The sequence below is a fragment of the Pinus tabuliformis genome, chromosome 1_1 (assembly GCF_031772625.1).
Source record: "Pinus tabuliformis cultivar Carrire ecotype Pingquan chromosome 1_1, CPIR1, whole genome shotgun sequence".
NCBI lineage: Eukaryota > Viridiplantae > Streptophyta > Pinopsida > Pinales > Pinaceae > Pinus > Pinus tabuliformis.
The window spans coordinates 783,792,990-783,805,630 of record NC_142297.1 but is presented as its reverse complement, the minus strand read 5'-3'; the positions used below and the strand labels follow the sequence as shown (position 1 = coordinate 783,805,630).

At 40.1% G+C, this 12,641-nt stretch overlaps 1 protein-coding gene across 1 annotated transcript in view; it reads left to right on the top strand.

Moving 5' to 3' along the window:
* LOC149216329 (phosphatidylinositol 3-kinase, root isoform-like) overlaps positions 1 to 12,641 on the top strand; it is a 328,543-nt gene that overhangs the window by 21,966 nt on the left and 293,936 nt on the right. The window contains exon 2 of the mRNA XM_089389911.1: positions 625 to 768. Coding sequence (XP_089246037.1) covers positions 663 to 768 — 106 coding nt within the window. The 5' untranslated portion in view covers positions 625 to 662. The remainder of the gene's footprint in view (positions 1 to 624; positions 769 to 12,641) is intronic.

The window sequence follows — 12,641 nt, the reverse complement described above, 5'->3', positions numbered from 1 at the left end:
AGGTTATCTACTCAATTTTAAGGGCTATTTTTTCTTAAATCCTGTATTCCAATTAAAGCTATCTGATTACTTTTAAGAAATTAACTTGTGTGGAATCCTTAAAATAGACTACGGTCAGTTATTTTAAGAGGAGGGAAAAATAACTGAGTTTTAGTAGTTTAGCTTGACTTATTTTAACAACATTGCTTGGTGGAATTTTGAATGGAATGGTCAACTACTTAGAGAACCAAATCTCATTTTAACAAGTTTGGATATGTCTGTAAAAATATTCAGTGTAATTTACTGAGATAGTGGCATGTGTAAGTGACCTTGATTGATGTACAAATATTTTAACATTTTAATTTGGTTCTATATTTTAAGTAATCTCCACATTGCTTTCGCTATAAGATATTTTCTAGATTCACAGGTATGCATAATCTTTCTCAGCCCTCAGGTGTTCTTGATCACCAATAATCTCCATTCCATCTTTAATCTCAACACATACTGTGAAGCTTTGAGGAAAAATGAATATGCAACTTGTGGCATTTTGGGTGAAATGTAAATTTTGTGCAATTCATTTCTGGAGTTGACTTCAAGCCTAAGGGAATGTGGAGGTCTGAGATCTGATCTTTTCTTTTGTTGCAGGTCAAGAACATTTGGTGTGAATTCCAGTAGTAGCTACAATGAGTGGGAATGAATTTAGGTTCTTCTTGTCATGTGACATCAATTCATCAATTGCTTATCAAGTGGATAAACTAGAAGGCAAGCTATTTACAAATTCTTTCTCAGGTAAATTTTAGATTTGCTTGGCATTTAAACATTTCAATTTTTATCTTACAGGCATATGTTAAAAGTGATGCGGACAATATGGGTTTAAAATGGAAATCAACTGTTACCTTGATTCAAGTATCTTTTGGGATGGTCTAACTTTTTTCGTAGCATGAACTATGCATTAGGCTTCTGGGATACAGTTCAGCATTTGTCAGTTTCATTTGAATCTGTTTTCCAGAGAATTTCATTTGAATCATACCTTACCAAGAGAGATTAATATCTCTATTCTGCATGCTGCCATCTTTCTTCACCGGGAACTTCCCTCGTTCCAAGGATGTATCTAGGGTAAAGCATAATTTGCAGAAAGCTTGAAGCTTTGTCAACAAACGGCTCAAGGGTGTTACAACAATATACTCAATAAGAGCTCAACATGTCACTTGTGGCAATATAACCTTGGTGGAGAGGATAATGTTGAAAGAAGTTGTCAATGAAAGGTTGTTCAAATCAAAGAGGAAGTTACATATTCAAATAGCATATTTCAAAATATTGTTTTTGGGATTTTAATGCCCCATTTGAATACCCTGTCTTTGAATGCATTTTTACTCCATTTACCTAGTTCAAATGGAAGCATAACATATATGGTTGGAAAGCTTATTCCGAGACCTTGCCAATGGTATATGGAACTCCTTCTAGCTCCTCACAGTTGAGGAGAAATGATTTTTGAATATTCACTATACATTCTACTAGTTGCACAAGTTGGCCTAGCTAGTGGACAAGTCGGCCTAGTTTAGACCCCAAATGCACTATAAATAAATGTGAGAAGGAGCATTTTAAGTCATTCGATCAAGGAAGTTCGGGTTTGTTCAAACATATGAAGGAAATGAGTTATGAGGTTCATACCTCGTGAACTAGAAGTGAAGAGAACTGATTTGGAGAGACTTTCTAGGAAGGATTTTTGGCACATTTTTGAAGGGGTTTTGGGCCTTGGCTTATTTTGGAAGGATTTTTGGCACACTTTTTGAAGGTTTCTGGCCTTGGTTAGAACTCTGATTGCAGACCTGTTCTTGAGGGCCAAATTCTGCCCCCTTTGAAGGCCAAATTTCAGGACTGAAGTTCTGTTGCAAAGAAGGCCGAACTCAAGCTTGTTTTGAGGGCTAAATCCTGGTATGTTTGAAGGCGAGTTTCAGATCTGTTTTGAAGATCTAACACTGTCTTCTATTGAAGAGGCTGAACCCTGTGGAGGAGACAGAGTACTAGGGTCGAGTTCTGCTAATAAGGAAGGCCAAGTTCAAGGATCATTTGTTGAATGAAGTGTTTTGTTTAGGAAGCTGAGTGCCTCTCTGAAGGACAGAGGAGTAGCTACTAGAAAGGCAGACCTTCTTTGACTAATATTGACTCTTTTACAAGCTTTGGTACTGATAAATCAGGGAGTTGGTGCTGGTAAACCAGGGAGTTGGCACTGATAAATTTGAATGTACTCTTCATATATAGAAAAGCATTCCGTGATTTCATGTAAAAATCTGTGTTATGTATATTTATGTGCTTTGCTTTATACCTGTGGATGTGTTCACAAGTTTTTGAAATTAAAAATTGTTAATATTGATTCATCACCCCCCCATTATTGCCGAATATTCCAACAGATAATACACAACCGCTTGGGATAAACCTAATTGACTCGTAAATAAAAATCACTTAATACCATTGTTATCATTTTAATCTTTCTCATATTCTAATAGTCATAAATCAAGATCTTTGATGCATTTACTCTCTTTTATTCACTTTGGAAGCATAGCTTTATTTTTCAATGAGTAGAACAGACTATTATATTGCCTTTTAAATTTGAAAAATTTTGTAGATTTTTTTTGGAACAGTGCTCTCGAAACAGATGTTGCTTTTCTTATTTGTGTTTTGGCCAATTTAAACTTTGATATTCAGATGGCTGATTGTCTGTGTACTCCTTTCCAAGCAAATTCTTCTTGGTGATCTGCATATTTGCTGCTACCAACATATCTAGCTAGGTTCTTAAAAATGTGCTTATGAATAGTTCTGCATTAGGCTATTAGTTTCGTCTGCTTCTGCAACTGGCACAATAAATCTGTCTGTTTTAATGGTGCCTTTATGTTGATGACTGGTAAGCTGTGGATTCTTACAAGAGACAACTAACAGCTGACCATCACATTATGAGACATGCTTCCGTCGAAATTCTATGTATAATCTCTGTTTATCCCTGCGATACTATAGTTCACCCTATTTTGTGAGGGTGCTTGCTTGGCTGTAATGAGTTATTGGGCGGTGTTACCCCTCATATTGGATGAGGTTTGTACTTGTGATTTTCATCATAATGCTTGTGTTTTTTTATCACAAGGATTGAGCTTGCGGCATTGTACCTGTTACCCTTCCTTTCAGCCGGTGTGTTCATTGTAAATTTTTGATGAACGGAGCATTTTGTGGTACGGAAGAGTCCTTCACTCTCAGTGGGATTTGACCAGTGGTGAAACACTGCATTCTCCAAGAGTTTCATACAACTCCGGTTATCGCAGTGGATCATTGTCAGCTCAAGTTTGTAACCAAACAATATTGTGAGTAGCTTGCGAAGCCAAATGACTTCACAACTAGCTAGACTGGCTGCCATGTACTCTGCCTTAGTTGAACTTAGTGCCACTGAGGTCTGCTTCCTGCTAAACTATGAAATCACTACTGACCCCAAATTGAAGCAACACCTAGAGTTGCTCTTCTGATCTGCATCATTGCCTGCCTAGTCTGATTCTGAGTAGCCCTGGAGCCTCACATCATCTCCACCAAGGTACTACAATCCATATCCTATTGCGCCCTGCAAATATCTAAGTTTGTGCTTTGCTGCAACCCAGTGAATTTCTCTTGGTTCCACCATGAACTGGCCAAGGGTGTTAACAACAGAGTTGATTTCTGGCTGAGTGTTGACCAAATACATCAATGAGCCAATCAACTGCTTGTACTGTTTGGAGTTTGCCAACTTTGAAACTTAAGAATCAATATTCTTCGGTTGGCCACCATTGGAGTGGCCATTGATCTGCTGTCTTCCATCATGAATCTCTTTAGGATCTCTAGTGTGCTTCCCTTGTCTGAGGAAGGTCATGCCTGGTTGTTGCCAAACATCAAGTCCTAGAAACTAATGCATCTACCCGATATCCTTCATCTGAAATTCTGATGCTATATTTGACTTGCAACTTGCAACTAGTCTCTCTGATCTGCTGTCTTCCATCATGAATCTCTTTAGGATCTCTAGTGTACTTTCCTTGTCTGAGGAAGATCATGCCCAGTTGTTGCCAAACATCAGGTCCTAGAAACTAATGCATCTACCCGATATCCTTCATCTCAAATTCTGATGCTATATATGTTGGCATTATGATTCAAGTGTTGTCCTTGATGGCAAACCCATTCAGGTGATAAATCAAGAAGGACGCAGGAAATATGTTCAGCAAGTGCGTCCCCGCAGGTATACCATACAGAACCCGCGTCCAGGGACGCAGGCCAGCCGTTCAGGAGGTGCGTCCGCCCAGTGCACACATTTCAAGGCAGAGAAAAGCATGTGGGGGTTTCTTGTGTGGTATCTAGCCGACGGTTTTGTGTTTCTATGGTGTCGGCTCGTGGTTTTGTTCCATGTTTTGGGGAGAAGCTTGCCTATATAAAGCAAAGGAGTTCATTTGGATTAAGCATCATCTTGGTTGAATATCTTTTGGTGAGATCTAGTCCAGATCTATGAAGGCGAATCTTCTAATGGACTGTGATCTCTATGGCGCATGATCAGATCTGTGGATCTGAGTGTTTGGGTTGGTTCTGAAGTCCTCATATCTTTTATATCTGAAGGGATGCAGGTTCAGTGAAGGGAAAGTGCGCCGGGACGCAGTACAGTAAAGGCTCGGGTGCGTCTCTGAGGCAAAGGACGCGGCGCGACTGTGTTATTGGGTGCGTCTCTGAAGCAAAAGACGCGGCGCGATAGTGTTTCTGAGTGCGCCGGTCGCAGCAAAGCATAGAGGAACAATGCGTCGGCACGCAGAACAGTGGAAGGTAGACTGCGTCCAGTCGCAGGTCACAGAAAGAAAATATGCGTCCCTGTCTTAAGATGATCTGTTGACTGTATATTTCTGTTCATAAGGTGTTCTGGGTTATTTCTGTAATTACTGATCTGATATCTGTAGTGGACTGTATCTGTTATATACTTGTTGATCATTTGATTCTTCATGAAAAGAAGTAGGGGGTTGTAGCTCCCTTCCAGGAGAAACTGGAAAACGAGAGAGAGTTGTAGCTCTCTGCAGGTTGCAGCCTGCGTGCTGGTAAAGGACTGCACCAGTACAAAATCATTGTAAAAAGAATTTCTTGAAAGAAGATAGAGACATATTGCAGCAGGTGGTTTTCTCCCGCATTGGGTTTCCACCTTACATCTTGTGTTCTTTGGTGTGACTGTCTATTTTCTTTATTCATGCTCATTGTTTTATGGTACTGATATGCAAGAATAATTCAAAAGATCAAATAAGGAAGATTTGGTAAATTGCTTGATAATACTGATTCACCCCCCCTCTCAGTATTATTTCCAACAATTGGTATCAGAGCAGGTCCTTCAGAAAAGCTTGATCGCTTGAAGGTAGATCGTTCATCATGAGAAACTACGAGAGAGAAGCATCAATCAGGCCACCAGTTTTTGATGGGACAAACTTCAATTATTGGAAGGTAAGAGTTACTGCATATCTTCAATCTCTTGGTACTGAAGTTTGGGACATTGTAGAAACAGGCTATGCTTTTCCTTCAGCTACTCCTACAGATCCAGCTGAGAAAAAGAAGTATGAAACAAATGCAAAAGCAGTCAGTACTCTATTAGGAAGTATATCCCAAACATAATTCATGAAGGTAATGCACTTCAAATCAGCAAAAGAAATATGGGACAAAATGATCACAAGCTATGAAGGAGATGAACAGGTAAAACAAGCCAAACTTCAAACTCTCAGAATTCAATATGAGACTCTCAAGATGTATAATGATGAAAGTGTGGCTAATTATTTTCTTCGGGTAGATGAGATTGTAAATTGTATGAAAAATTTGGGTGAAGAAGTAAAGGAGTCTCTAGTAGTTCAAAAGATTCTAAGATCATTATCCCCCAAGTTTGAATCCAAAGTATCTGCAATAGAAGAAAAAGAAAATCTCCGTGTTCTTACTATGTCTCAGCTACATGGAATTCTAACTGCTTATGAAATGAGAAAGGGAGGACCATCAGACAGAAGGGAGGCTGCTTTTAAAGCATCAGGCAAAGAAGATTACTATGAAGCAAGCCATGATCCAGAAGAAGAGGAAGAAGAATCAAATTTTGTCAGAAATCTTCAAAGAGGTTCTGGAAGGTTCAGAGGTAAGCTACCTTTCAAATGCTTTGCTTGTGGAAGAGTAGGTCATTATGCTGCAAAATGCTCTTATAAGGATAAAGGAAAGGAACCAGTTAGATGGAACAAGAAACAAAGCAAGAAAAGCTACTACACCCATGAAGATAGTGATGGCTTATCAAACAGTGATGAAGATGAACAAGGTAATAAATATAGGTTGTTAATGGCATTTGAAGATGATGATTATGAGGATGCTGTAGATGTGGATAACCTTTATGATGAAATTACTAGACTCAAGAGATGCATAGAAGAAAAGAACATGATTATTGATACTCTACAATTCCAAATTGATGAAAAGGAAAAACATCTTGAAAAATTAGAAGGTGAAATTGTTGGTCTTAGAAAAGAAATTGAGAAAACAAAAACTATTAATCTCAAGTTTGTCAAAGGATCTGAAACTTTGGATGAGATTATCAGTGTGCAGCGGTCTCCACTAAATAAGACAGGTTTGGGCTATAATGGAGAAACTTCTCAAGCATCCACTTCAAAAAGTTATCTTGATGCAGCAAGAAGAAATGAGCAAGAGCACAAGGAAGATCATCAGGTAAAGCAGGGACAAATGTCAAGCAGAAACTATCAGGGGCAATCCAGCTTAAGGGTGAACAAAAGCCACAACCAGCCACAGGTAAAATCTTCTCAATTTGGTTCAAGAATAGATGAAAATAGAAATTACAATCAGTTGGCTGGTAGATCCAATAATCGCAGAAGCTTCTTCAATGGACAATGCTTTTCTTGCCATAACTTTGGTCACAAAGCAGCTCAATGTGTTGCGTATAAAACAATCATGACTAGGGAAGCTCAAAAACAAAGAAGTATGACAGGGATTACAAAAAGGACCTATAACAACTTTTCAGCTCTTGAAAATGAAGTTGAATGTTCTATTTGCAATAATTTTGGACATAAAGACTTTGAATGCAGAAGCAGGTTTCCGGAAAGAAAGGTACAAGAGCAGAAAAAGGAACAAGCCTCAGGCGCCAAAACATGGAGAATAAAGGAACCTCAAACAGAAAGATGTGGGATAGCATTTTATGCAGAAGGACAAGAAAATCTATGGTACATTGACAGTGGATGTTCGAAGCATATGACAGGTGATAAAGAAAAACTTGAGTCTTATTCTAATTTAGAAAAGGGAAAGAAAGTCTCTTTTGGAAATGATACTCCTGCAACTATAAAAGGAAAAGGTATTGCTCCTTTAAAAGAAGATGTTAAGGCTGGAAATGTTTTGTTTGTTGATGGATTGAAGCATAATCTACTAAGTGTCAGCCAGATGTGTGATCAAAGAACCGAGGTTATATTCAGATCAAATGGATGCCTTGTTCGTGATCTTGATACAGGTAAAACAGTTCTCAAAGGAAAGAGAACTCCAAATAATCTATACATATTTGATGAAGGACAACAACAATGCTATCTAAGCAAGAATGAAGAGCACTGGTTATGGCATCGAAGGTTGGGACATCTAAGCTTCTCACAAATAAGGAAAGCTTGCAAATATCAGGCAGTTCGCGATCTTCCAGATATCAAAATTCCTGACAACACCATATGCAGATCATGTCAGTTTGGAAAACAAACCAGAACTAACTTTCCAGAGAAAGAAGGATCAGCCAGCATGCCTCTTGAGCTAGTACATACAGATGTATGTGGACCATTCAGAAAAAGAACACCTAGAGGAGAGGAATACTTGATATTATTTATTGACGATTTCTCCAGGTTTGTTTGGTTAGGTCTTATGAAGCACAAAGATGAAGCATTCGAAAAATTCAAAACCTTCAAAGCCTTGGCTGAAAATGAATCAGGTCACAAAATTAAGTGCCTCAGATCTGACAGAGGTGGGGAATTTACTTCAAATGAATTTTTCGATTTCTGTGATGAACATGGGATAAGGAGAGAATTCTCTACAGCTAGAACGCCTCAGCAAAATGGAGTTGTTGAAAGAATGAACAGAACAATCCAACAAATGGCTCGTGCTATGCTTGATGAATCAGGAACCCCCGCAACCTTCTGGGGTGAGGCTGCACATACTGCGGTTATTATTCTCAACAAGACAAATGTCCGGGTGAACAGCACTCAAACCCCTCATGAGCTCTGGAGTGGTAAAACTCCTTCGGTAAAGCACTTCAAAATATTTGGGAGCAAATGCTATATCAAGAATACTGAGGAGCAGCTTGGCAAACTTGATCCTAGAGCAGATGAAGGCATTCTTCTTGGCTATTCTCCACATAGCAAAGCATACAAATGCTACAATAAAAGACTTGGCAGAATTGTTGACAGCATTGATGTAGTGGTTGATGAAAAGGGATATATTCCTAGGCAAATACATCGTGAAGACATCGAAGAAGATGAGAGCTACCCTCAAAGACAGAATGATGAAGAAGAAGAACCTCAAGAAGAATCTCAAGAAGAACCTCACGAAGAAGCAGAAGAACGGACAAGAATAGAAGAAAAGACTCCATCCAGATATGTTCAGAAAAACCATCCAGAATCTCAGATCATGGGACAAAAAGAAGCAGGTATACAAACTAGAAGAACAGTTGCAGAAGCTTCAAGCTATTTGGCATTACTTTCCTCCACCGAACCACAAAATGTGAAAGAGGCATGCAAAGATGAATGTTGGGTGAAAGCAATGGATGAAGAACTTGAGCAAATCGAAAAGAACAACACTTGGGAGCTGGTTCCTAGACCAAAAGATAAGAATGTTATTGGAACAAAATGGGTCTTCAAAAATAAATTGAATGAAAATGGAGAAGTAATTAGAAACAAAGCCAGACTCGTCTGTAAAGGGTATGCGCAGCAAGAAGGAATAGACTTTGAAGAAACTTTTGCTCCTGTTGCAAGACTTGAGGCCATCCGAATGTTCCTTGCTCTCTCAAGTTTTCAGAACTTCAAAGTATTTCAAATGGATGTGAAATCAGCCTTTTTGAATGGAGACCTGGAAGAAGAAGTGTACATTGAACAGCCAGATGGGTTCATTCTTGGAAATGATCCAAATCTTGTATGTCGATTGAAAAAGGCTCTCTATGGTCTCAAACAAGCTCCAAGGGCTTGGTACTACCGGTTGGACAAATATCTTCATCAACAAGGTTTCTTAAAAGGTTCAGCAGATAGCAATCTGTATATAAAAGTTGAAAATGACAAATTGCTAATACTTGTTGTGTATGTAGATGACATTATTTTTGGCAGCAATGAAGAAGCTATGAGTCAAAGCTTTGCCTCAGTCATGCAGAAAGAATTTGAAATGTCCTTGCTAGGAGAACTGACATATTTCCTTGGTTTGCAAATCCAACAGAAGGAAGGAGGAATCTTTTTATCTCAAACCAAGTATCTCAAGCAGATTTTGAAGAAATATGGCATGGAAGATGCAAAACCAGTATGTACACCCATGGTCACAGGATGTAGTCTCAGTGCAAATGATGAATCTGCAGCAGTACATCAACCAACCTACAGATCTATGATTGGAAGTTTACTATATTTGACAGGTACCCGACCAGACATCATGCATGCAGTTGGAATAGTTGGAAGATTTCAGGCAAATCCGAAGGAGACTCATCTTCAAGCAGTGAAGAGAATTTTCAAATATCTTCAAGGGACTCAAAATTATGGCTTATGGTATCCTAGAGATACAGATCTTACTCTTCATGCCTATACAGATGCAGATTGGGCCGGAAGCGTGGATGACAGGAAAAGCACAAGTGGTGGTGCGTTCTTTATGGGTCCCAGACTGGTCTCTTGGTTCAGCAAGAAACAGAGTTCAATTGCCTTGTCTACAGCTGAAGCAGAATATGTTGCTGCTGCATCTTGTTGCACCCAACTCCTTTGGATGATGCAGAATTTGCAGGATTATCAAATCACTTGTACTCCTCCAATCCCTATCTTATGTGACAACACAAGTGCAATCAGCATCTCAAAGAATCCGGTTATGCATTCAAAAACCAAGCACATACCAATCAAGTACCATTTTCTCCGGGAACAAGTACTTGAACAGAAGGTCAAGTTGGAGTATGTTCCTTCTAAGGAACAAGTTGCTGATATTTTCACCAAACCGTTGCCCAGGGACACTTTTGAATACCTCAGGCAAAAGCTGGGGGTTGTTGATGCATCATCTTACTGTTGATCATCTTCCTATTGGTGGTATAGGCTCAGGGGGAGCACATAATGCATTGTTGGCATTATGGAGAAGGAGATCTTGGAAATAGCTGCAATATGTCTCTATCTCCTTCATGATGGATTTCTGGTTACAGATCTGGAGATGCATGAGCATAGGGGGAGCATACCCTTTGCCCTTGATGTCAAAGGGGGAGAATGAAGCTGAAGATTATGTGGTTGCCATCAAGTCCAAAGGGGGAGATTGTTGGCATTATGATTCAGGTGTTGTCCTTGATGGCAAACCCATTCAGGTGATAAATCAAGAAGGACGCAGGAAATATGTTCAGCAAGTGCGTCCCCGCAGGTATACCATACAGAACCCGCGTCCAGGGACGCAGGCCAGTCGTTCAGGAGGTGCGTCCGCCCAGTGCACACATTTCAAGGCAGAGAAAAGCATGTGGGGGTTTCTTGTGTGGTATCTAGCCGACGGTTTTGTGTTTCTATGGTGTCGGCTCGTGGTTTTGTTCCATGTTTTGGGGAGAAGCTTGCCTATATAAAGCAAAGGAGTTCATTTGGATTAAGCATCATCTTGGTTGAATATCTTTTGGTGAGATCTAGTCCAGATCTATGAAGGCGAATCTTCTAATGGACTGTGATCTCTATGGCGCATGATCAGATCTGTGGATCTGAGTGTTTGGGTTGGTTCTGAAGTCCTCATATCTTTTATATCTGAAGGGACGCAGGTTCAGTGAAGGGAAAGTGCGCCGGGACGCAGTACAGTAAAGGCTCAGGTGCGTCTCTGAGGCAAAGGACGCGGCGCGACTGTGTTATTGGGTGCGTCTCTGAAGCAAAAGACGCGGCGCGATAGTGTTTCTGAGTGCGCCGGTCGCAGCAAAGCATAGAGGAACAGTGCGTCGGCACGCAGAACAGTGGAAGGTAGACTGCGTCCAGTCGCAGGTCACAGAAAGAAAATATGCGTCCCTGTCTTAAGATGATCTGTTGACTGTATATTTCTGTTCATAAGGTGTTCTGGGTTATTTCTGTAATTACTGATCTGATATCTGTAGTGGACTGTATCTGTTATATACTTGTTGATCATTTGATTCTTCATGAAAAGAAGTAGGGGGTTGTAGCTCCCTTCCAGGAGAAACTGGAAAACGAGAGAGAGTTGTAGCTCTCTGCAGGTTGCAGCCTGCGTGCTGGTAAAGGACTGCACCAGTACAAAATCATTGTAAAAAGAATTTCTTGAAAGAAGATAGAGACATATTGCAGCAGGTGGTTTTCTCCCGCATTGGGTTTCCACCTTACATCTTGTGTTCTTTGGTGTGACTGTCTATTTTCTTTATTCATGCTCATTGTTTTATGGTACTGATATGCAAGAATAATTCAAAAGATCAAATAAGGAAGATTTGGTAAATTGCTTGATAATACTGATTCACCCCCCCCTCTCAGTATTATTTCCAACAATATATGACTCGCAACTAGTCTCTCTGCGCCTGTCATAATGAGATCATCCACATACAACACAAAGATGAGGGGCTCAAAACCAACCAAAAAGAAGTATAGGTTGGGATCTACATCAATCTTGGTGAAGCTTAGTTGCTGCATATAACTGTCAATTCTGGCATACCAGGCCTTGGGCACTTGTTTGAGTTTATACAGGTGCCCTGTTGCTGCCAAAGCTCAAGTCCTAGAAAGAAATGCATCTACCCCATATCCTTCATCTCAAAGTCTGATGCTAGATCTGACTTGCAACTTGCAATCAGTCTCTCTGTACCTGTCAAAATGAGATCATCCACATACAACACCAAAATGAGGGGCTCAAATCCAACCAACAAGAAGTATAGGTTGGGATCTGCCTCAATCTTGGTGAAGCGTATGACCTGCATACAATTGTCAATTTTGGCATACCAAGCCTTGGGCACCTTCAAGTTTGGCATACCAGGCCTTGGGCACCTATTTGAGTCCATATAGGGCTTTCTTAAGCCTGTATACATGCGTCCCTTTGTCATGGACCTCCAACCCCTATGGTTGTTCGATGTAGACTTCTTCCTTAATGATGTCGTTGAGGAAGGCGATCTTCACATCCATTTGGTGGATGCTCCATCCCATCTTAGAAGCTATCGAAAGAACTGCTCGAATAGAGGAGTATTTAGCTATGGGAGCAAAATTCTCCTTGTAGCTTGCTCCGGACTCCCTCTTTCTGAGAGAACCCACGAACCACAAATCTGGCCTTGTATTTTTTTACACTGCCATCTGCTGCATGATTTACCTTGTAAAACTACTTGGAAGTCACAATTGAATTCCCCTTTGGTCTCGACTGAATCTCCTAGACATCATTCTTCATGATGAAGTTATGCTCCTCCACCATGGCATCTCTCCACACCTACTGGTTGGCTGCTT